The sequence below is a fragment of the Octodon degus genome, unplaced genomic scaffold, assembly GCF_000260255.1.
Source record: "Octodon degus isolate 3935 unplaced genomic scaffold, OctDeg1.0 scaffold00045, whole genome shotgun sequence".
Taxonomy (NCBI): domain Eukaryota; kingdom Metazoa; phylum Chordata; class Mammalia; order Rodentia; family Octodontidae; genus Octodon; species Octodon degus.
Window position 1 is genome coordinate 100,693 of NW_004524621.1, and position 24,871 is coordinate 125,563.

Consider the following 24,871-nt stretch of genomic DNA (forward strand, 5'->3'; position numbering starts at 1 on the left):
TTTGTCCTGCCTTACTATGAGAAGTGGGGTGGATTCCAGAATACACCCACACAGTAGAAGAATGTTCACAGTATAGCAAACTACAAACCAAGTTAGGTCCTCACATCCTCAGGACCAGGCTGCATAGATATATGTCCTGTATGGATATTAAGTACAATTTATGATTTCCTCTGATCTTCTGTTGCCCAGAATGAAAAGAAAACTTGGCAATTAGAAGCAGAATGCCCAAGTTGCTTGGGTGAAAATGTTTTCCCAGTTGTGTGGGTAAAAGTGTTCCTTAAGAAAGAAATTTCTTATGTGGTTTACTTATGTTAATTGACTGACAGAGGAGAGAAAAATCCCAGCAACATTGTTATTCATTGGAAAATATCTTTGAAAATGTGGCTTTGGGTTTCCCAAATAAGTCTTTTGTGAAGTCACAAAAACTGAGTTTCTCTTACCTGTTTTTCAGTAAAAGCACTGTGGAAAGGTAGCATATTTCAAGTATGTAGCTTTTAAAAGTAACATTTACTATTTTTTAAAATTATAAATAGGAAACATTATCACAAGGTAGAAAATTTGAAAAATACCAGAGTTTAAGAAGATAAAAATCACCAGTAATCCAACCACCTTGGAGAATCTCATTGTATTAATGTTATGCAGCTCTTTGATGGCTTCGGCCGTACATAATCTGAGGCTATGTAGAGTCCAGAAGTGGATGGCATTGACAGAGTCTTCCCTCATTCCCACTCTGCTCAACTAGTCTGACAGAAAATGAGCTACAGCTGTCTTTAGGTTACTGCCTCTGTCTGGGGGTTCACCACCTTGCTAACTTCTGAAGACTGAGGCACCAGCCTAGAACCTTGCCTGCCAGAAGGTCACCCATGCTCTAGCTCTGAGAGTGGAGAAGCAACCCAGGGTGATTTTGCTCCTTCTTAAGTGCCAAATTCCAGATACCTGAGGAGGAGCCACCAAAAAACTTGTGGCAACAGGAGGAGGATGAAAGCAGAGACCCAGGAGCCAGGTAGCCTGGTGAGGTAAAGGTGAAGAGCAGGGTAGTGTTCTATTCTGGTGGTTGAACACCTGTTTTCACTAGAGGCAGGTCAGTAACACTGAGAGCCTTTCCTTCTTTACTAGGCAAAGATCAATACGTATTGGATGCCTGTTTAATATGCTACGCTGTGCCACACTGCTATTGCTGGTGCTTCCTACCTTCTCACACATTGTTTATACAGTTTGCTCAGTAAGAAAAGGGATGTTTCATTGTCCTGAACACATAGTATGTAAGTTACTGTATGTATAACTCCTAATCAAGTTTAGATGATACAACTTAAGAAGATATTGCCAGTAACTGAGATATGTCACCAGTAGAAGAGGACCCATGCCCTAAGAAGGCTTTTAGCTGAGTTTTGGTTGACAAACTTTGAGGCTTTTGCATCAGGTGGATGCTGGGTCTGGCACTGGGATCTGGCTGACGGTAGGGGTAAAGTGTCCAGTCTTCCCCAGTTGGGGCAAGCATGTACTCCTCAATCATTCCACAGGGACAGGCTGCTTGTGCACTGTTGTAAAAGCCAGGATTGAGCTTTAAGAGATCAGAGATGGGATATTTCGAAGTAATGCTGAAAAAGTAATAGAGGATTAATTCATGAATGTAAAACTTCTGAAATAATCCCTAAAATGTTAGAAAATATAAGTTAAAATAATTAAAAAGCATTGTTTTTAAAAATAAATTTGGCAAGGCTATTCTCCAAAATGATAAAAATTTACTGTGTCTTATAACATGGCTGATCCTGTTCTGATTCTTTGTGTATATTTGGTCATAATCGTGTAAAGTAGGTGCTGCTGCCTCTTTATAGGTGAGAAAGGTGAGGCTTAGGGAGGCAGAGCAAAGTGTCCAAGGACACAGGGTGGATGTGGTGCAGCCAAGACTTGAGCCCAGCCTGAACACAGAGTCGCTACTGTTAATCACTGCAAAAGTGATGATTGGATAAAAGGAGAATGTGAGAGTTGAAAATCTTAAAGTTAATGATCCATATATAGTCATTAAGCATTTACAAGGCCATGATTATCCTTACGTGACATACAAGTTTCTCTTTCATATCCATCAGATTGTCAAAAACTTAAAAACCTCATAATACCAATGTTTGAGAGGATGTGGAACAAAGGAATCTTTCATACTCGGCTGGACAAAGTATAAGTTGGTACAATCACTTTGGAGAGCAGTCTGACAAGGTGAAGATGTGCATACTCTGCAGCCCACGTCTAGGGTCATTCCTTCCAAACTCTCCAAGGTGCACCCAAGAAGATGTGGACGAGCCTTCCTATAGCATTGTTTGTAAGAGGAAAGAAGTGGGAACCACCCAACGGCCCACCAGTAGGGGCCTGGATAAATAAATTGTGGTATATTCACATGATGGAGTTCTAAATGGCAAAATGAATGCAATGCTGAGTGAACAAGCGAGTTGCAGAATAATTTGTATTAATGAGGTGCCATTTGTACAGTGTTTAAAAGCATGCAATACAGTATGCACATCCATTACTAACACCAAGTGTGTAAAATGTTTCTGGAATGCACGGGTTTGTTAAACACCTGGGGAGTGGCTATCTCTGGAGAGTGGAGGAGAGAAGCCTTTTGAAATGTGAGGGGTAATACCAAGTGGCTATCAACTGTAGAAAGCTTCTAGGAAAAGAGCCGAAGTAAGTGTGGCAAAACATTAATTTCACACTACACGGTTGGTACCTAGTACATGGGCATTCATTATATCAATGTTATTCACTGTTCCATTGTGTGCACTTGAAATATTCGATAAAAAGTATAATGTAATATAAAATGCACATGGGGGAGAACCCCAAATCACTAATTGGTCACTAAGTACCAGATTTTAAGGTGAGTGTAAAATCACCTTGCAAAGAAAGAAAAGTATGTTAAGGGCTTGCTTCCCAAGGTCATTGGCAGTTGGGAAGCAAGCACTTGGTTTTGAAATGACCAGGGTGCCTGTGGTGGCAATTTTTTTTTTTTTTTTTTTTGTGGTGGCAATTTTAATTAAATCTGTTTTTTTATTTTTCATATCACAGATTAAACACAGGACCTTATGCTTGCCAGGCAGGTGCTTATGTCAAGCAGAACTATCTCCCTGGTCCTGTGCTGGCAGTTTTAATTCTGATTGCCCAATTTGTAAATCAGTGACCACCTCTGAATAGCTGTGAGAGGCCGAGAGCCACCCAGCCCCTCTGGGTCTGTGGGTGCTGTGCCTGGGGGGCAGAGACATGGGATTGGGGGTCGGCGGGCAGCACTGCTGCTGCCCCTCAAGCCACGGCGTCCCCTCAGGATTGGGACTGTCTGCGGTGGGTCCCTGGGCATCTGGCTTGGATGAGATTCCTTTTCATTCTGGCCTTCTAGAAATGCTCTTATATACAGTGCGATAACTGCAGGGCATTCTTAGGGCGATAGTTGTAACTGAAATAGCTAGCAGTTTTCAGAGGAGTCTCCTGGAGAAGGAAGATGTGTCTGTGGAGAGGTAGTGAAAACCCATTGTGCAAATCTGGACGTTGCCCACTTCGTATGTGGTCCATTCTTACGGGATTCACACGTGGAAGATGGGCATTCTTCTGGGCATGAATGAGCAGCATAAGGGAAATGGACTCAAGAAAGCGAAAGGCTTATCCTTGAATGTTTTAAAATTTACTTTGGAAAGTCATGGGATTTTTAAAGTTGATATTTACTTGACCTTTTGGTATTTATCCATATAATATTTCCCAGCTGTGATTTATAGCAGACAGATGGACTTTAAATGAGTCCATTAGGTGGTTTTCCAAATCTCTTTGAGACCAGTGTAAAGGAACTTAACCGTGTGTTGGTGAGAATTTCAGAAATCTCTGTTTGTCTCAGTATGTTGTTTTGGTGAACTGTTTCTCTGCTCTCTTATTTCTCTATAGTTAGAATCCATAAATTTTGCCTTTGAAGAAAAGATTTTCAGTTTTCTTTGTGATGCACCCCCTTTTTAAAAAGCAGGAAAAAGTGTATATGGTAAAGAGCTGAATAGATAAGAATACACTGTAGACTATGCCCCAGCTCAGGCCTGTTCTAACACTTGGCTTCAGACCTTCATGCATTTCCATGATGTCTTGTGTATGTACAAACTCATTATGTTAAGCCAAACAGAGCACCATCTTTGTAAGTCAGAATGTAGGCAGTTTCATTTGCTTCAGTGTAGTATAATGTTTTCTAGGCGGGGCCATCCTACACGTAGTTGTAGGCCGTGCTGGTTTATATTGCGGTCTCAGAGCTTATTGTGTGCTCATATATCTAGAGATCTTTCTTGCTCTTTTTCATAGCTACACAGTACATGCTGAATCCATCAGTTTGTATCAGTATAGTTTGCACAGAGTCTGCCAAAAAATGGTTCAGGAGAAGAAAAACTTATATAAGTGTTCTAATACTAAATTTATTGAGGCATTGTGAGATTAATACAAGCTCCCCTCAGGTTCTAAAGTCACAAGAGGAGCTCGCAGTGGTGGCCTTGAGCCTCCTGACAGTTATTAGCACTGCGACCTGCTGCTTGGGCAGCCCTGGCCGCTGGGATTGCTGCATGTGCATCTTCAGCGTCTTCTCTCAGGGCCAGCAGTATAGTGGATTTTCTGTCATATGCAGTATCCTCTAGGGTACCCCATGTGAGGGTAACTCCCTCTGTTGAAAAACAAATTGTACTATTTTTCTTTTCCTGAAGTGTGTATACACTTTTTTTGCCAACTCTGTACACATAGTTTGTGTTAGTATGTAAATTATATACAATTGGGGATTTATTTCATTAGAGTATAGATAAACAGTTTTAATAAGCAAGATATAGCTCTCTAATGATAAATTTTCTTTATTTAGATTCAAATATATCCATAGGATAAATTTCTAATAAAGTTATTTCTCTCAGTTGGATGAAAAAATATATAAAAATTTTTAAGTCTAGACTCTAATTTTTTAATTTAAAATGTATATGCTTATTCAGTTTATGGTTATTAGTCACTGTATTTTTCACAATGACCAGAATTCTGCTTTTTTAGTATAGTAGTAAGATCAAGAAACTTGGGAAGTATTTTTCGCTAATCTGGCCAGACCCTAAAAATAATTATAGTGGGGGTGGGGAAGATAACTCTCAGGTGGCTTCTAGGTTTCTTAGAACTTGCATGTTATGGTCTGAGAAGGTCAGTAGACAGCATCTCCTTCCCTGCCTGAGGCCATCTCATATGTGAGATAGATGCAGAAGGCGCTTCTTGTGGCTACCTGTATGGTCATTGCACCCAGATGCCTCCAGTGCAGACACTAAGAGGCTCCTTCTTGATGCTCCCCCAGTCACAGAAGGACCTGGGCACCTAGGGCCTGGGAACTTTAAGCTTAGGAGAAAAGGAGTTGGTGTCTGAGATCCCAGAGTGGGAAAAATAGGCTAAGCCATCTATGTCTGATCCCCTCCACCCCTATTAGATATGTAACTGTCCTCCGTGGAAAGTTAATGATGGGAGAGACAAGTATACTCCGTTCTATTTACCAAAACTATATGGTAACTAGCAGAGGAAAAATAGATACTCTTTCCTAACATGTTTAGGCAAGATGATGCAGGTGGCCTGCGTATAAGGAGGGGGGAAAGGTCAGGGTCTACCAGGCATGACCTCACTGTTACTCATACTGAAGTGCCTATGAAACATCTGCCTGAAATATCATTGTAAGGGAGTTATGTGGGCCTGGAACTCTCAAGGGTAGATGAGTTTGGGAGAGCTGGCGTACATAATTTGAAGTTGTAGATGTGACTAGCGCAGCGAAATAGGTCCCAATATGGGCTGCATTCTGGAGTCACTTGAGGTGAAGAAAGAGCACCCACCAAGGAAACTTTATTTTTATTTTTTATTTATTTTTTTTTTTGGCGGAACTGGGGATTGAACTCAGGCCCTTACGCTTGCCAGAGAAGCGCTTATTCCACTGAGCCATCTCCCCGCCCCCCTTTTCTTTCTTTCTTTCTTTCTTTCTTTCTTTCTTTCTTTCTTTCTTTCTTTCTTTCTTTCTTCTTTCTTTCTTTTGGCACCAAGGAAACCTTTATAGGCTTTTTAGAGGCTCCCCTGATAACTCTTATGTATGAGCAAGAGTGAGACATGCTAGCCTAGAGAGCATGAGCCAAAGTAGAACAACTAGGATCCAGTGTTGAGGTGCACTGAGACGGTAGTCAAAGAAGAGCCAGCCTTCCCAGGAGACTTAGAGGTGGCCAGAGAGGGAAGCAGCAAACAGTGCAGTGCCATGAGAGACAAGCTGGGTATAGTGGGGTTGGGTTTATCGGCATGGATATTGGCCAGTAGCCACAGGGAGGGCTGTCACTGAGAGCCTGGGGACAGGAGGCAGGTACTCCGGGAGGATGTGTGGAGCCTGAGGCATGCCTTGGGTTAGGTTGTTTAGGGCTTTAGGTTCTGAGGCAGCTGGTTTAAATGGTGATGAAAACAACTTGATTCAAGAGTTGCAGAAGAAGGAGGCTTTAACATTACATGTTGAGTGGCTCATCACTGTCAAGAGAGACCTAAGTTTCTCCAGCTAGACTGTGACTTGCTCAGCAAGTGTTCCTCAGGGTGGCCATTGTGGTTCAGTCACCAAGCCAGATACTGTAGCTTTGTCTTGAAATTTTAAACACAAAAGAAAAGTAACACATGCAGAAAAGTAAGGGAAACATGAAGTGTATTGGTTAGATTTTCAGAAATCAGACAGCTGAACCCAGTACCCACATCATAGCCCCAGACCCTGAGCCATGCCCTTTGTTCCTCTTCCCAGTCCCTTTTCCTCCCCCAGGACAACTGCTAGCCCTGCTCTGCTAGGTCAGTTTTGCCTGTTTCTGTACAATATAAATGAACTCATGAACTATGTGGTCTGCTGTATTTGGCTTTCAGTGTTATTTTTTAGGTCCATGTTGTTGCATGTAGTTGTAGTGTTCTTCTGTTGCGTGAACGCACCATACTATCCATTCACTTCTTGATGGCCATTTTGGTAGTGTCTAGGATCTGCATTTTGCAGATTGTAAATGTATATTCAACATTTGTTGAGTATGAGCAAGGAGTGGAGTTATTAGGGCAGGGTTTGCTTGTTGTGTTCAACTTTAGTGCATAATTTTCTCATGTGGTTGTGTCCTTTTCTGATCTTACTAACAGCTTATAAGATTCAGTTCCATGTCATCAGCACTTGCTACTTTACATCTTTCATTTAGACATCCTGTTGGGTGTATAGTAGTATAGCACAGTGATTTAAATTTGTATTTCTATTTAATATAAATTTAATATTTAAATTGAAATTTTCATATGCTTATGAATTTATTTTAATATTTTCTTGTGATAAGCCTGTTGGTCCCCCCTAAGTTGACTGTATTTATTTGTAGGATCTTTTGGCTTGCTTTCAGTTCTAGATGTGAGTTATTGGTCAGACATGTTTGTACCCTTCTTCTTATATTCAGTGGCTTGCTTTTTCATTCTTTTTTTCTTTTCATGAGAAAGTTGCTAATTTCAATGTAGTACAGTGTTACCAGTTTACTCCTTCATTGTAGGCACTTTTTGTATTCTGCTCTTAACGCATGTTTACTCTTAAGACCACGAAAACTTCCTATATTTCTTCCAAAAGACTGACTATTTAACTTTGATCTACAGGCCTTCTAGGACTGTTTTTTGTATTTAGTGTGAGATAGGGTTCCATATTCCTAGCAATATTCAGTGGCCCAGCATCATTTGTTAAGGGAATGTATTGTTTTGTTTCTCTTTTTCCATTGGTCAAGTTGTCTGTGAAGGCTTTCTGTAGGTACTGGTGTTCAGTAGTATTACGTTACTTAGTTTTGTTTCCTCTTATCTCTTCTTAAGAGTGATGAATTTGCATTCGTTTGACTGTGATGTGAAGAACTAGTGAATTTTAACCATGTAGGAAGGAGGATTAAAAAACAGTGGGAAAGAGTGAGTGAAGCAGGAAGAGTTAAACGAGTAACATGGAGTAAGTGAAGTAGTAGGGAAGAGTTGAACACCTGAATTAGAAGTTGCAGAGTTGAAGCAGTTCGGAGTGGTGCTAGGTTCTGTCAGAAATGTGACAGGAGGTGGGTGAGTCAGAGTGTAGGAGGAAGCAAGAGGGAAGTCACAAACTGAGCGACTAAGGCACAGATGTTATAGTACTTGACAGTTTGCAAACTATACTTCCTAACACAGTGTCTAACTTAGAGTCTGCCATCAGATAGCTAGAACACAGTTGTCGCATCTTACAAGTAACAGAGTGGGCCCGAGAGGTTGATGACTTCCCGAGGGTTCAAGAGAACTGGTGATGGACTGGAATCTGTGCAGACCATGTCCCAGTGTCTGTGCTTCATTCAGCAGGGCTTAGCAAATGCGCCAGAAACTCAGGTGTTCTGGAGATCAGAAGTCATGGTAAAAGGCAAAACTGGTGTTGAAAAATGTGCAAAATCTATAGTTATGATTGGATGAGGTATTGATAACAGGCATGTGGAACGTACTTCAGAAATACTGAAAGTACTTATTTGTGTGATTGTGACTTGGGGTTCCTTTTACCCTTTCATTTTTCTGTATTTTCTAAGTTTCCTGCAGTGAATGTAAATTGTATGAGTCTTTCAATATTAAATTGCTCTTTGACGAGATGATACACATAGGAAATTTAGAATGTGCAAATAACAGTACAATATGCGGTACTTCTACAATGCATAAAAATGTTTAAGTATTTTACTTCTTGATTTTCTTTTTAGAAATGCACTTGGTGATGGAAAGAGAGCCACTATTCTGAAGTGCTCCTGGCCAAAGGTAGGCTTCTGTGCAGTACTTTACACTGAGCAAATTAACATCATACAACTTGTGAAAATCATTTTACAGGATGTGTATTTGTATATTAAAATGTTGGATGGAATTGTGCAGAACTTAAAACATTGGAAAGGGAAATCTTTTTTTTTTTTTTTTTTGTCTTTTTGAGACAGGGTCTCGCTATGCAATTCAGGCTCACCTTAAGCTCACTTTGTATCCCAGGCTGACCTTGACCTCACAGCAATCCTCCTGCCTCTGCCTACCAGTTGCTAGGATTATGGGCGTGTGCCACCATGCCTGTCTTGGAAAGGGGAATCTTTGAGGCCCACTATTAGTACAAGGACTCAGCCATAGCTGGAGTTGGGGGTGCACTTGCAGCCCATGTGTGCAGAGGGCCTGCAGGAAGGGTTGCAAGGCTGCAAGATCCTTTAGCAACTGAGTGGTAGCATCTACAATTGAATGTTCGAAAATAGTAGAAATGAACTTAAAATCCTGGTGCTGTACAGTATCTGTACAACCTTGAAATAAGGAAGAATTTCTGGGGTTTTTTTCCTCCTGATTGAGTGTAGTACCTCTTCCCTGCAAGCTTGTGCCCTACCACTATGTTATTCCCAGAACATCAAGGTTTTTTTTACATGAGGCTTAATACACAAATCTGCAGTGGAAAAAAAAATCTACTTTGATGTAATTGATAATCAAATGTAAAACTTCTGTACATCAGAAGACATGAATGAAACAGGAGGCAAGACAAGACCATTCACCACAGATAACATGCATAACGGGGTTTAGATCCAGAATATGCAGATAACCTCTAAAATAAATAAGAATACCAGTAGAAAATGAATTAAGATACCAAATAAACATTTCACAGAAGAATAATCAGAATGCCTATAGGAAGAAGAAACTGCTCTAATTCCTTATATTTAAAATAAAAGGGGATTTGGTACAGGCTAGAAAAATGACATTAGAAGAGAACAGAAGGCTTCCAGACAACCACCTGTGCCTGAGGAAATAAAATAATGTGATGCTGTTTGGGTTGTTCAGAATAGCAGAAATCAAGGGCCCGGGGATCTGTGTGTGACTGCTGAGTATGTAGTGAGAGGGACCCTCAGTCCACTGCTGGGGTGTGGACTGCTCAAAGCAGCTAGGAGAGCACTGCAGGGTGCATGGCCGCGACTCAGCTGGGTGCGCCCTGGAGAAGCACTCGAGTCTGTGTGCATACTGACCACAGTACTGACTCATTTCACACGCGTGTACCCTGGAACATTGCTTGTGTATGTACATGTGGTGCAGTGTGTAAGATCAGTCACTGTAGCATTCTTTCAATCACATAGAAGCTCAGATGCCTAAATGTCCGCAGATACAGTGCTGGTGCTATTTTCACATGAGCCGTCTGGTCTGCAGCCCCAGCACCTTTCGTGCTTCCTTCCTTACTCTTGTTGCTCTCTGTGGTTCAGCATTGCACCCGTGGAGTCTTCCCTGCTTCCAGGCCCACTGCAGTTTTGGCTTGCTGTTCCTCTGCCTCCAGTGTGTTCACTTTCACTTACTCACTTTGCTTCTATGTTTTATTTTTTCCCCCTTGCTTTGGAGTGGTGGTGGTGGTGGTGGGATATATGTGTGTGTGTGTGTGTGTGTGTGTGTGTGTGTGTGTGTGTGTGTGTGTGTCTGACAGTTCAAGGCCAATCTACTAGGCTTTGAACTCACTATGTAGCCCACGGTGAATTCAAAAGCAGTCTTCCTGCCTTGCCTGTAAGTGTGAAGCTTACAAGAGCCACACCCAGTGCTTCATTTTTTTGATTGAACGTACTTTTTTGGGTGGAACCTTCCTTTGGCAACATGATTAAAATGCTGAACCTGCCCCACCTAGACATTCTCTATCCTTTTTCCTGGATTAGTTTCCTCTTAGAATTTAGGGTATTACTAAGCCTACTGTATGTACTACTTATGTTATGTTGGTCATGTCTTCCACTAGCATGTGAGCTATACAAGGAAAGATTCCTTGGTCTGGTAGTTTCACTCTTGAGCCTGGCTTGTCTGCCCAGCTGCCTGGCCTCATAGCAGACACTCAGGAGTAACATTTGTAGATTTTATGAATGAATAATTGGATAGTAGATGGCAGGTGAAATTAGTTGACTAGCTCATTGACAGTCACTGATTTTCAAAATAAAACTAAATGAAAAAAATTAGTAAATGTATAACTCTCCTACTCATGATAGTGTTTGTTTCTGTTTGAAGAAAGAAAGTAAGAGAGATTCTAGAGATTGTACCCATTCTATATGGTTTTCTTTCTTTAAAAGAGCTCCTGAAGAAAATGTGACAAGTCTCAAAGCGTAATTCTGGGTGTTATATAAGTCCATAAATCTCTGTATTTTCCTAGATCATAAAAATATGCACTTTTTTGAAAAGTGGAGCTTCAGATAAGACACCAAAAGACATGTGTTTGATACTTATTCTTGGTTTTGTTTTGTTTTTAAAAAAGAAAATGAGCAGACTTACAGAATTTTGGGGCCTTAGAGAATTTTATCTTAGCCATTACATCTCTGCTGATAGACTTCATTGATCTAATTATAGGATTTACTTTGTTCAGTATTTTAAGAAACTAAACCTTTTAATAGTAGCACACTGTTAAGAACATAAAGTACAAAAGAGCATAAAATAAAAGAGATAAGTAGCCTGGGCGTTTTTATAGGACACTTTTCTTTGTCTTTCCCCCTAACATTGTGATTTAGGTGGCCTAGCAGTATTTAGTGGTCTAGAGAGTATAAAATTCCTCGGGAGGGTATCCACATCTAATTTTAGAACCATTTTTTAAGGTGCCTTATCTTACATATGAAGAAATTGAGTCCCGGAGAGGTACAGTGACTTTTTGGGGAGAAGGGCAGAACTGGGGATTGAACTCAGGCCCTTGTGCTTGCCAGGGAAGCACTTACTCCATGGTACAGTGACTTTTGCAAGGTGTCATTGCAAGTGAAAGACAGAACTCAAGTGAGAAGCTAGCCCTGGCTGGTGCCTGTGTGAGGATGATCAGTTTGCTACTGTGCTCATCCTGGGGCATTCTTTGCGTGAAGTCAAATAGCCTGGCCTTTGGAGGATATCCTGCACATATTTGTAGAGTCAGTGCATAATTGAACTTTGAAAACCAGAATCCAGACTTGGATATTGATTTTCCAGAGATAATATTACAAATTTTATTTTTTCATGCAATTTTTAGTCCTTTATCAAGTTTTAAAAATCACTGGCATTGCAGCTAGTGATTGGAAAGGAGAGGTCTCTTAAAAATAACAAGGAACCAGGACATAACAATGCAGTAGCTGCAAGATGATGTGAAGAAAAACAATATAAAAGACTTATAGATGTCAATGAAACAGCAGGAATCAACACAAATGATTGAAAAGACTATTTGCAGATGTAGCAGCAGAAAACTTCCCAAACATGGGTATATAGTGAGGTATATAGAAATCCTGTTAGCCATAATCAAAATAAATCTACACCCAGACACATAATCAAGATCTCAGAAATTCAGCAAAAGAACAAAATATTAAAAGCTGTTAGAAAAAACGAAAGAGAACACTTGTAATGGAAAGCCCATCAGAATCATGGCAGATTTCTCAGCACAGACTATTGTATCGAGAAGAGATTGGAGGGCTGAGGAGATGACTCTGTGGAATAAGTGCTTCCCTGGCAAGCGCAAGGGCCTGAGTTCAATCCCCGGTTCCACCAAAAAAAGAAGAGATTGTAGTGAAGTATTTCAGGTCACGAGAGAAAACACCTTCCAACCCAGATTATACCCTAAAAAACTAAAATTTAATGTAGAGATAAGATACTTTAAAGAACAACTAAAGAGCATGACCACCAAACCAACCCTACAGAGAGTACTGACAAATATTTATTTATTTTTAGTTATTTATTTTTTTCTGACAAATATTTTAGAAAGAGACAAAAATGACCCAACTTCAAGAACAAAAAAGAAAGGAACCATGAAGCAGAGAAAGCAATTAAATAGGGGGGAAAAGTAGGAAACCTACACTAGCAAAATAATACAAAAAAGATAAGCCAATACACATCAGTTAAAACCATCAGTGTAAATGGCCTCAGTTCACCAATCAAGCAGACTGGCAAATCAAGAAATAAAATCCAGCCATGTGCTTTATACAAGAAATACATTTAACTCAAAAAGAAATTCATGGACTGAAAGTCAAAGAATGAGTAACAAGACTGCATATAATAGGAACCTAGAAAAAAGCAGCAGTAGCTATCTGGCTGCTGACAATGTCAACCTCAAACCAAGAGTGATTAAAAAAGCTACAGAAAGTCACTACATCAACTCAGGTATAAATTAAAAAGATGTATTTTTACACAATGGAATATTACTCAGCTATGAAAATAACAAATGCTGGAGAGATTATGGGGGGAAAGGAACACTTCTTCACTGTTGGTGGGAGTGCAGACTGGTATAACCACTATCAAAATCAGTGTGGGGATCCTAAAAAAACTAAGATTAGGGCTGGGGAGATAGATAGCTCAGCATTCTAAGGCCCTGCCTGGCAAACAAGCTCAAGGACACAGTTCAGTCCCTGGTACCACATGCCATGTAGGCTCTGGAAGGGCACACTGTGCCAGCCACTGAGACTGGGCATGATGGCACATGCCTGTAATTCCATCACTCAGGAGGCTGAAACAAGAGTATCCCTATGAGTCCAAGTTGTGTAGCGAGACCCTGTACCAAATAAAAAGCTAGGATTAGAAGTCCCATTCAATCCAGCTATTCCCCTCTTAGTTTTATTTCCAAATGAACTGAAAACATCATACCACAGTGATTTATGTGTATCTATGTTTATAGCAGCACAACTTGTCATAGTTAAATCTTGGAAACAACCCAATGTTCATCAACTCAGGTATAAATAAAAAAGATGTATTTTTACACAATGGAATATTACTCAGCTATTAAAAAAAGATAAACTTGTGGCTTTCATAGGTAAATGGATGCAACTAGAGACCGTACTGGTAAGTGAAATAAATCAGACCTGCATGTGCAAACATCATATTGTCTAGCTAGTACCTGAAAGAGCAAATAAATCTGAAAGGTACAATAGATACTATGAAAGATAATCTGTTCAGTGAGAAGGAAAAACAGGGATGAGGGAAAGGACAAATGTAAAGTAAAAAGATATATTTATGTATACATGCAGAATAGCTTGAATAACTGTACTGCTGGTTTCTGTTGGTCTATTGTAAGGAGCAGTTAATGCTTAATTTTTTTTTTTCCTTTTTAAGTTCTCATACCTTTTTAAAGTCAATTTTGTGTGTTTGTATCTGGTAATCTGAACAACTAATTGAAGATAATACAACAATCATTGTCAAATTCCTATTACTTTGTTTAGGTTTTCTGATGGTTTCTTTTGTACCATTTTGTAATCTCTTAAAAAAAAAAAAAAAAAAAAAAGGTTGAGCTGGGTACAGTGGCACACACCTGTAATCCCAGCCCTGGGGAATCTGAGGCAGGAGGATCAATTAGGTTCAAGGCCAGCCTGTGCTACAAGGAGAGACTCTGTCTAAAAGTTTCTGAATTATTTTGACAACTTTTGGAGAAATTTGTTACAGCTAGGTTTATCAAACACAGAATATCCACTCTTTTCTTGAATGTTTCATGATGTCATGATTGCAAAACTATTTGTCTAGGTCCAAATTTTTTCAACATTAAGCATTACTGTTTATTACTACTGTTAAACATCTAAAAAATTGATAACTATGTAACTAGTTCTTTTTATTTTATCAGCTAAAAAGCTCCTTCCAGGATAGTTTAAACTCCAAAAGCATAGTAAACAGAGAGAGGTGCATTCTTTATAAGAGTTGCTTTCTTGCCAGGGAGCTAGCTCAGCACATAACCGCCTGCCTGGCAAGTGTGAGGTCCTGAGTTCGATCTCAGGTACTGAATTAGATGTAAAACTGAGTCTGCATAGGTAAGTACTTTAGATTCCTGCACAGGTAGATTAAGCTGGGTCACTTTTGCTTCCTTCTTGCCAGATGGAGAAGACCAGCACAATTTTATCTGATTTCAGGTATGCTTTCAGGCTTTAGAGAAGATGAATCATTGTGTAGTGTTTTTTGTTTTTTTTTCAAGACAGAGTTTTGCTATGCAGTTCCGAGTGGGCTTAAAGTCACTGTGTAGCCCAGGCTCAGTGGTCCTCCTACTTCAGCCTCCTGAGTGCTGAGATTATAGGCGTGAACCTTTGTGTCTTAAAGAGTGAGAATTTTTCAGATATAGTCAACAGATTTTTATGTTCCTGTGTACATTGTCTGTTGATACATGATTTACAGATACAAATCAGTAGCGTCACAAAAATCCTCAAGAAACTTAAATTTGAAGGGTATTTTGGGACTTTTCCTTGGGAATGACAGAAGCTTGGGTCAGATTAGATTTACATAGTAAAGGGAGTTTATCAGCTAATGTAACTGGGAAGTATAGGGTGCTGGCCCGATCCAGAGTTGTGTCTTTCTGTTCCTCAAGGTGCTGTACTTCCCTGTTCATTTCACGTTAGTTTTCCCACACTTCTCTGATGGCTTTTACCTTATGTCTTTTGCTGTGTCCTCCAGTTCACTAATATTTTCTTCAACAGTGTCAATTCTTTCTTTTGTTCCAGTGTATTTTTCATCATAAATGCTATGCAATTTACATCCTTAAAATTACATTTTGGGCTTCTACATTTCATGTCTTCATTCAATATTTATGTTTAGTCTTTCCTAAAGCTTGTCTTTATTTGCTGATTCTATCATCTGTTCATTTGTGGGTTGTTTTCAGTTGATTGATTTTTCCCCTCCTTCTTATAGGTTATGTTTTTCTTCTTTGCATACCTGCTAATTTTTAATTGGATTCTTAACATTGTAAATGTTACCTTGTTTGTTGGTTATCTTTGGTTTTCTATAACTTTTTTTTTCTTTTTTTTTTTTTTTTTTTTGGAACCGGAGATTGAACTCAGGCCCTTGCGCTTGCCAGGGAAGCGTTTATTCCACTGAGCCATCTCCCCAGCCCCCCCCTTTTTTTTGAGACAGTGTCTCACTATGTAGTTCAGGCTTAGGATGATCCTTCTGCCTCAGCCTCCTAAGTGCTGGGATCACAGGCTTTGTCACCATACCTGGTGGCCTGTAAATATTCAGGAGCTTTGTTTTGTGACACAATAAAATGAGACAGAAGCAGCTTAATTCTTTAGAATCTTGTCTTAACTTTTGTCGGGTGGGGACCTACTGGCATTTACTTGAAGGCTAATTTTTCCTCACTATGACTCAAAATTTTTCTGAGTACTCAACCTCATGCCCTGTGAATTAGGACATTTTCCATTGTGGTTGCTGGAAAGATCAGTTCCACCTGGTTCTGTGTGAGTTCCAGCTGTTGTTTGCTGTTGTTTTTTCAGCTGGCTCTTTCCTTGAGGTCAGTAGTGCCCCAGCATGTGTGTTCTGGTCAGAACTCAGTGGAAGAACCCAGACAATGCTCAGGAGCTATCTTGTTGGGCAGCTGTTCCCTGTCTGGTTTTGTGCCCATGAACTCAAGGTGGTTTGGTCCTTCTGCCTCCTGTGTCCCCCTCATTCACTGAGGGAGGCCACCAGCCTCTGCCTGGCTCCTCTTTGTGCTAAGGCTTAGAAACTCATCAGTGACTTCAGGTGTCAGGAAACAGGGCCTCTACCCTCTAAGGAAAACTGGAGCTTGATGAAATGCAGTTTAAACTGAGACCTTTGATCTGTGCCTAAACAGTCTGGATAAAAAGGCACTTGAAGGAGCGCATATGGATTGGCAGTGTACACTGAACCTGCATATAAGCACATCACATGATTATCTTAGTGCAAACTGATCTTTCCTAAAAGGGTACTTACTTTGGGTTCTATATTTTCTCTGGAATTGTCATTGAATCAGAATGGTTTTTATAAAGTATGTATGAGAAAATAAAAGGATCTGGAGTAGCTGTCATGAGATTAGGTACTATGATTTATTTGCAGTTCCAGCCTCTTTCACAGTAAATCATCTCTCTCACAGAGATACTGTGCTTAAAACGATATAGTTTGGTTTGTAAGTAGCTAGGAGAAGGGTTAGCTGAGTTAGTTCCAGGTTTGATACTTAGCTTTCTCCATCCAAATTTTGGTAGGTTTTTGTTGTTTTGAGACAGGGCCAATATAGTTCAGGCTGGCCTTGAACTCACTGTGTCACTCTGGTTAGCCTTGAACTCACAACAATCCTCCTGCCTCAGTCTCCTGAGTGTTAGGATTACAGGCATGCACCACCACTCCTACCTCAAAAGTTCATATTTGATATATAGGATTTCCCAAATCTTGGAGTCAGCAAGGATTTTAGTTCTGTAGCAGAAAAATGAGACAAAACAAAGTCTTATATCTTTGTAATTGAGTTAAACTGATGATTTTGTTTTTAAATCCAGGTACTACAGTTAGAGTTAAAAAAAGATTAACACCTGATTGAGAGCCAGCAAGATAGCTCAGTGGACTAAGCATGCCTGCTTAGGCAAACACAGGGACTGGGCTTCAATCCCTGGCACCACAAGCCATCCCAGCCCCACCCTCGGGCATGCTGAGCCTGCAACTTGAGTTTGGGTGTGGTGGTGCGCTCCTGTGATCCCAGCGCTGGGGAGGCTGAAAACAGGAGGAGCACTACGAGTCTGAGCTGCATAGTGAGCCCCTGTACCAAATACATTAAAAAAAAAAAAAAAAAAAAATCCTGATTGAAGGGGCAAGGGATAGGCCAACAGCACCCCTGTTTGTGGCTGTGCTCTTTGGAATTGCGGGAAACTACCACGCATGATCACTCCTTCCAGCTCTGCGACCGTCTTGATTTCCTGAAAATAGGCCAGGAATGGTGAACTACAGCACACATGCTGCAGCGGGCTGTTTGTATCTTTGAAGGCTCTAAAAGGTTCCCCGTCGCTTGTATAGGGTATGTTATAGACTGTTACTGTGTGTTTTGAAAAATTAAGTTACTTATGTGCAATGAAAAAAGTTTATATTTTATCTGGCACAAACGTGTGGTTCATTTGCAAGCAAAATATTTTTCCTTACCTATTTTCTTTAACTTAAGCATACTTTTGAGAAAAAAAATTACATTTATCTTTTTGGAATAGGGTCATTATCGTTATTGTACTGCTCTTTCTCTGCTGGGAGAATATGACTGGGCCCTGCAAGCAAACATAAAAGCTCAGAAACTCTGTAAAAATGACCGTGAGGGAATCAAGGATCTAATTCAGCAGCATGTAAAGTTACAAAAACAAATAGAAGACCTGCAAGGTATTTCGCCTAAGATTCTTTTGGGTGTGCTTGAATTCCCTTGAGCAGCGCGGAAGGTGGGTTTCCTGAATTAACGGAGGAGCATGAATCAGTCCTCGGATGATCGGTTCTGGGTCCTGTTACCTTGGTCAGTCACTGAAATTTCCATTTCTGTGTGTGTAGAATTACATTGGATTATCTTCCTTTAGGTCATTATAAATGGTTTGTAGTTTTTACTTGAAACATATAGCAGCCAAGTTATTGTTTATTCTTTTGTATAAAAAGTTTCCAGAAACTTTGAATTAAAAGGTTTTTTTTAGAAAATTGTTTTAGTTTTTTCCATTATTAATTTCTAAAGAAAAAGCTTTTAAATAGTGTTGCTTAGTGATGGTGCCCCACGTTTTGTGTAAGCTTTGCTAGTTCTGTAGTACAGTGAGCAGCTGTGTGCATGCACACAAACAGCAAAGACTGATGGTGTGGGAGGATCGTGGAGGTTCACTCTACCCTTTTTTTGTTGTTGTTCTCCATTATTTTTCTTTCTCCAATGCTTGAGATTTCTTTACTCAACCCTTTCAGAGCCTAGATCTTCTCTGCTGTTTCCTCCCTTGAGCGTTTAGTGTCTCTAGGGCTGAGCTGAGCACTCAGTTTCACCAGCAGTGTTGTCCTGCACAACTTGATTCTAATGCTGTGGCGTCCTTAAGAGTAGGTAGCATCTTTTATTCAAGGGATGTATTGCTCTCATCTTGTATTTATCATGTGCAATTGGCTGTCAGACTAGTGTAGAACTGTAAAATAAGGTTTATGTTTCAGCTTTCTAAGTTTGATGGTCTTAACTATCTGCTTAAAGGAAATTTAAGAATTTTGAGGTCTGTATTGCTAATCCATTAATTCATGTGTGTTTGATTGACTTTTATAGGTCGTACACGAAATAAGAATCCAATTAAAGCCTTTTATGAAAGAAGGTGAGTTAATATCAGGTCAGTAGCTGCTACTTGGAATATTTAAAAGCCACTTGTGTTTGTCACTTAAGAGTCAGTGGCAAGCACGGCAAAGTGGAGGGCTTGGAGGAAGGAGGGTTTGGTGAGTGTGTGTGAGATCAGGTGCTCTGTGAGCTGTCAGGTTGATTGCATTCTCTGGGACATCTGGATGCACAGCTTTGGGGAGGAGTCCCCTGGCCTGGGGGAGAGATGCCGAGTCGCTGGGTGAAGCCTGTGCTTCATGAGGTCAGTGTACTGGCGGCACTGGCAGGAGAGCTGTCCTCGTGCCCTCTTCTGTCCAGGACATCTGCCCAGACTCCCAGGGGCTTTTCTGAGGCTACAGACACACTTGGGATGCTTTCAAGAAAACAAGTAGTGGCCACCATTCTACACCGGCTCATTTGACAGTTAAAGCAGATGAAGCTTTTATTCCCATACTTGCTTAGATGTACTGCATAGTAGAACTAGTGCATGTGAAACAAGAGGACTTACTTTAATACTAAAACCCAGAACAACTCTCTTGAACTGTTCTTAATGTATTTTGAATTTGACGCCGAATTTAAAATACTGAGTATAAAGGCTGGCGAGATAGCTCAGCAGACTAAGTACCTGCTTAGGCAAGCACAGGGCCCAGGGTTCAATACCCGGTACCACATGCTGTCCTGGCCCAGTGAGACCCTGTACCAAATACCAAATGCCAAATAAAAAAAAAAAAAAAAAAAAAAAAATTGTGTATAAAGTCTCATGGAAGAAAATCTGTTCATTTTTTTTAAGACAATCTTTTCAAAATTTTAATACTTGGTTTATAAGGTAAAAAGTTTATGACTCCTGCAAATTGTTTTTTGTTTGTTTGTTTGTTTGTTTGTTTGTTTTTCTGAAACAAGATCTTGCTATGTGGCTGAGGCTGGCCTCAAACTCAGAAGTTCTTAGCGCCCTGAGTGCTGGGAGAAGCATGCGACACCATGCTAGCCTGAAGCCTCCTCATTTATGGGATAATCTATTAAAATGCTTACTATAAGAAATCAAGTAATCATTTCTTTCATCCTGTCAGGTCCCAAGCAACTAGGAATTCACGAGCACCAGCTTTTAGCACATCACTGAGCTTTGTGGAGAGGGGAAGAGACTGCAGAAAAGCCAACCAGGAAATGGCGTATGGTGGTAGCCAGAACATGATGGTAAGCTCCAGTGAAAATGAACACCGTTTCAAGTACAAGTAGTCTCCTATTTTTACAGGGTTTTGTTGTTGTTTGGTTTTTTTGAGGTCATGCTATTATACAGTGCAGGCTGGCCTCAAACTCACAGTGATCCTCCTGCCTCAGCCGCCCAACTACTGGGATCACAGGCATGTGCCACCACAGCAGCAATATTTACATTTTTTAAAAAATACTTCTGTTTGGGCTGGTGAGATGGCTCAGTGGTCTAAAGCACCTACTTAGAACAAACTTAGCAAAGCACAGGGACCACAGTTCAATCCCCCAGCACCACATGCCAACCAGCCCCGCCCCCTGGTGGGCTGAGCTGGCCACACACACACACACACACACACACACACACAAATAAATAAATAAATTAAAAAAAATACTTCTGTTTAATATAACTTTACCACTTAATTTGTGTGTCCTCTATTTACATTTCCCACACAGCCTCTCAGAGGTAAATGACAGCAGTGGCCAAGTTACCCCTTCCTCTCACAATACTTTCAATTGTTCTTTCCTCTTCTTTTCTTCTGCAGTCAGTTTGTCTGCCTGGCAGAGCACCAGCCTGCCACTCCTGGTTTGGTGTGCCCTGCCTTTCCCCAGGGTGTTCCTGCAGCTTCTGCTGCTCTAGGCAGCACTGGCTCAGCCCTGGTCCATGGCTGTGCCTAGCTGAAGTCCCAGTCTAATGTTTTCTTGGTGTCGCTGGACCTCTAGTCTTGTGATTGGCATGCTGTGGAAGTGTGTCTGCGTTCCTGTGTGACCTGTAGTGTGCTCAGAGCTCAGCAGTGTCACCAAGTCACATTTTATTGCTCTTTCAGGTCTTAGGAAAGAAGAAGAAAGTGGTATTTTGGCATTGGCTGGGTGATAGGCACTGAAGGAAACTTTGCATTTTTTAAAATAGACTGTATAGTCCTTTTCTGGATAATAGTGACAGTCTCTCAGAGGTGCCATTCAGCTAGAGAGAGAACATAGGAAAGACAACCATCTTCATTCAGTACAGACACTGTTGAACAACCGCCATGTCAGGCAGCCTGCTGTGCATCAGAAGGACAATCGCCACCCAGGAACTTGTGGTTTATGTTGATTTCTTCTCATTAGTTATGGTTTTGTTAACTTGTTTATACATTTAGGCTTAATGACCACCTGCACATTTTAAATACTTGCATGGATCTGTCGTAGTCTGTTCTAAATTCTGTTATGTAGCTGTTGAATTCTTCCTGCCTGTATAATGTGTAAATGTTTCACTAGTTTTATTTTCATGAACAGGCCGTATATCAGGCTTCAGGATTCGATGATTGTTACTGCCTGCAGTCGGAATTTGTACGATCACCAAGTGAGTATTTTTCCTATGCAAATGTTGAGTTAATGTTGTGTTACCTAAGGCGTTATGCCCTAATACTTGCGTAGCCCTCATTTTTATTTGCTCTTGCTCTGCTTTTATTTTATAATGCTTCTGTGTCAGTGAGCCTTCCACCAGAACAATAAAATATCAGATCAGGCTGGTACAGTGAATGTGTTAGAGGCCAGTGGCTGAGAGTATGGTTTGCATACATCCAACCCAGGAAGCAGAGAGAGATAGACAGACAGGCACAACCAGGGTCCCACAGCCCTCTGCAAGAGTTTGCCCCCAGTGATCTGAGCTCTGTCTAGACCCCTTCCTAGAAGGTTCCACAGTACCTGCTGTAATGTCCAAAAGATCAATGGAAAGGAAAAATGAAGTATACAGCTCTCTTAGTCTATGCCTTACTTTCTTCTAGGTCATTGTTTCTCTCAATTATTGAAAGTTTTCGTTATTTTCTTCCCTCCCCACAAAGAGCCTTTGTGGACATTTCACCCTAGTTGTCCTCTGCCATGAAGTTTTAATACTACACTTGCTGCCTGTTTTTTTTTGTTTGTTTGTTTGTTTTGTTTTTTTGTTTTTTTATGTACCACATGAGCCCCTGTGTGATAGAAAGGTTTTTACCTCTCAACTAATTTTACCCTGTTGGGGCTGATAGTCCCCTTGTCCAAATGAATGCTCGTCTTAGTCCTTTGGGGCTGCTATAACCAAAATCCCATACACTGGATCACTTAGGAACACTGCAATGTCTGCATTTCTGTAGGGTGGCCAATCTAGAGCCGTGAGCACTCCAGCAACCTAGACACGCCCAGAAGCGTGCTGCCTTGGTTCATAGGCATCTCAAGCCGATCCCATGATGAACCATCATCATATACACAAGAGCTGGATCTTATTCCAGAGCACCGTGGAAGACGGGGCTTCCAGAGAAGCAAATACCCCTTCTCCCTCTTTTTTTTTTTTTTTTTTTTTTTAATTTATTTTGTTTTGGTTTTTGAGTCAGAGTCTATGTATTTGAGGCTGGCATTGAACTTGTGGTTATCTTCCTGTCTCACCCTCCTGAGTGCTGGGATTACAGGCATGTGCCACCACCCCCTTCTTCCATCTATTTCTGACTTTCCTTTATATAACATTTTGGTGAAAACCTTTCTGAAGTACATTACACTTTCTTCTCTCCTTCCTTCCTTCCTTCCTTCCTTCCTTCCTTCCTTCCTTCCTTCCTTCCTTCCTTCTGTTTTGTACTGGGAATTGAACTGAGGACCTTGTGCTCGCTAGACAAGTGCAGTGCTGTTGAGCTATATCCCTAGCCCCATACTTTGCTTTTTAAAAGTTTTTTCTCTAGTATTCTTTTCAGGGTTATTGAGGTAAGATTGTTGGCCTTCCCTAGTGACATCCCGCTGCTCCCTTTCCTCTCTTCAGCTGGCTTTCTTTTCAGTGGTTTTGCTTCTCGCAGCCACCACTAGGCAGATCCAGTTTCATCTTCTCTCAGCTTCAGCTGCACAGAGCCAGCCGCTTGCTGAGCATCCCCATTTATTGTGCTAGTGCACTGACAAGAGCAGGAGGTGTGGCAGTTGTGTTGCCAGGAATTCCACGGAGATGTGAAACATCTTTGAAGATAAAACTATTTCTTTGAAAGGCAGCTTTTATTAATATTTCTTAGGCCTTTACTATGATACAGCATGTTTCAATAAGTCGGTGCTCTCCCTCTCTCCCTGTCTATATTCAGATAGCGAACTTGAGGTCCTGGAGGTAAGGTTAAGTGCTCTCCCCCAAGGCCACACAGCAGAAACCAAAGTAGAACTCTCCTGCCTTTCCTAAGCCTCTGGCTTCTGAGGCCGCCAAAGCCAGCGCGGGCTCTAGTCCTTCTAGTCTTGAATGTCTCTGGGCTGTCTCCCCACGCCTTCCATCATATATACTTGGCCATTCTGACCCTCCAGCACCGCTTCAGCTGTCCCTGCCCTGCTCAGAAAGAGGCGGTGGCTTCCCGCTCCTGCCCGAGCAAAGGGGTCTAAACACTCCCTGCCCCTTGCCTTTGCAGCCCTTTGCTGCCTCCCGCCCTGTGTACTGCTTCTGATTGTGCAGGTGACTTGGTATTTCCAGCCATTCTAGAGGCCCAAAGTGAGCTCTTAGGTTCTCAGACACTCTTGGATTTAGCCATTTTGTCCTTATCTTACCCGTCCCTCAAAACTAAATACAAACACTGAATCCTCGCTGGTGCTGTTTCCTGCTGCTCCCTTCAAGTGATTTCTACCTTTTGTGAGTTATAAGAGAAATAAGTAACTGTGGAACTAATATACTATTTACAACACATTACCCTCCTTTTTTCATAATGGTGATTGTTATCTTTTTTTTTTTTTTTTAAATTTTAAAAGTTTTTAAAAAACATTTAAAAAAAAAAAAAAAAAAACTTTTTTTTTTTTGCGGAACCAGGGATTGAACTCAGACCCTTGCGCTTGCCAGGGAAGTGCTTATTCCACTGAGCCATCTCCCCAGCCCCTAAAAGACATTTATTTACATTTTTTTTCAAAGTTTTATTGATAAACAGATAGCAATGAGACAGTTTCAAATCAAATCGGAAGTACAGTTTCAACAAATAATACACTGCATATATTCTTCTTAGTGGTTAATTGCTGTATGGTGATTGTTATCTAATTACTGGAGTGATTGAGCCTTTCTTGCCATAAATAATAAACTACCTAGAATACAAGCCATTGCCTGTATCTCTGTGTCTGCTGTACATCTCTACACTTTTATTGTTACAATTTATCTTTTCATTTCTTTTGGCTGTTTTAAGACAGAGTCTCCCTGTGTAGTTCAGGCCAGGCTTGAGCTTTCTAAACCCAGGCTGGCCTTGGAACTCTTAGTGATTCTCCTGCCTCAGATTCCCAAGTGCTGGGATTACAGGTGTGTTTCCCTGTAGCTGGACTGCAGTTTATTGTAATTTTGCAACACACAAAGTACTGTCATCATTATCTCCTGCTTTGGCTTACCTATGTATGGTTACACTTACAATATTCCTTCCTTGGCTTTATTTCCATATGCTTGTATTTTCGTTTTATATTCAGGTTTATAGATTTTTATGCACATATCTCAGGAAAAAATACTTTCTGTTAACAGGTAATCCTCCAAGACATAGAGGAAGACATAAATCCCGAAACAATGACTCAGAGAACGTGAAGTATGTTTTTTCTCTAATTTTATAGGAATTTTAATTGAGATTAAATTGGATTTAATCAGGGGGAAATTATTTTAGTATTTCTGTTCAGGAATTTGTGTGACTCTCCATTTACTTTATATTTTAAATGACCTTCAATGAA

The 24,871-nt window shown here is 40.7% G+C and overlaps 1 protein-coding gene across 3 annotated transcripts in view; it reads left to right on the top strand.

Annotated features, from left to right (window-relative positions):
* Positions 1 to 24,871, top strand: part of Ttc3 (tetratricopeptide repeat domain 3) — a 165,682-nt gene that overhangs the window by 77,070 nt on the left and 63,741 nt on the right. For all 3 annotated transcript variants that reach the window (XM_023715931.1, XM_023715932.1, XM_023715933.1), the window contains 6 exons: positions 8,733 to 8,787; positions 17,904 to 18,066; positions 18,962 to 19,007; positions 20,074 to 20,197; positions 21,485 to 21,551; positions 24,672 to 24,732. In XM_023715931.1, coding sequence (XP_023571699.1) covers positions 8,733 to 8,787; positions 17,904 to 18,066; positions 18,962 to 19,007; positions 20,074 to 20,197; positions 21,485 to 21,551; positions 24,672 to 24,732 — 516 coding nt within the window. The remainder of the gene's footprint in view (positions 1 to 8,732; positions 8,788 to 17,903; positions 18,067 to 18,961; positions 19,008 to 20,073; positions 20,198 to 21,484; positions 21,552 to 24,671; positions 24,733 to 24,871) is intronic.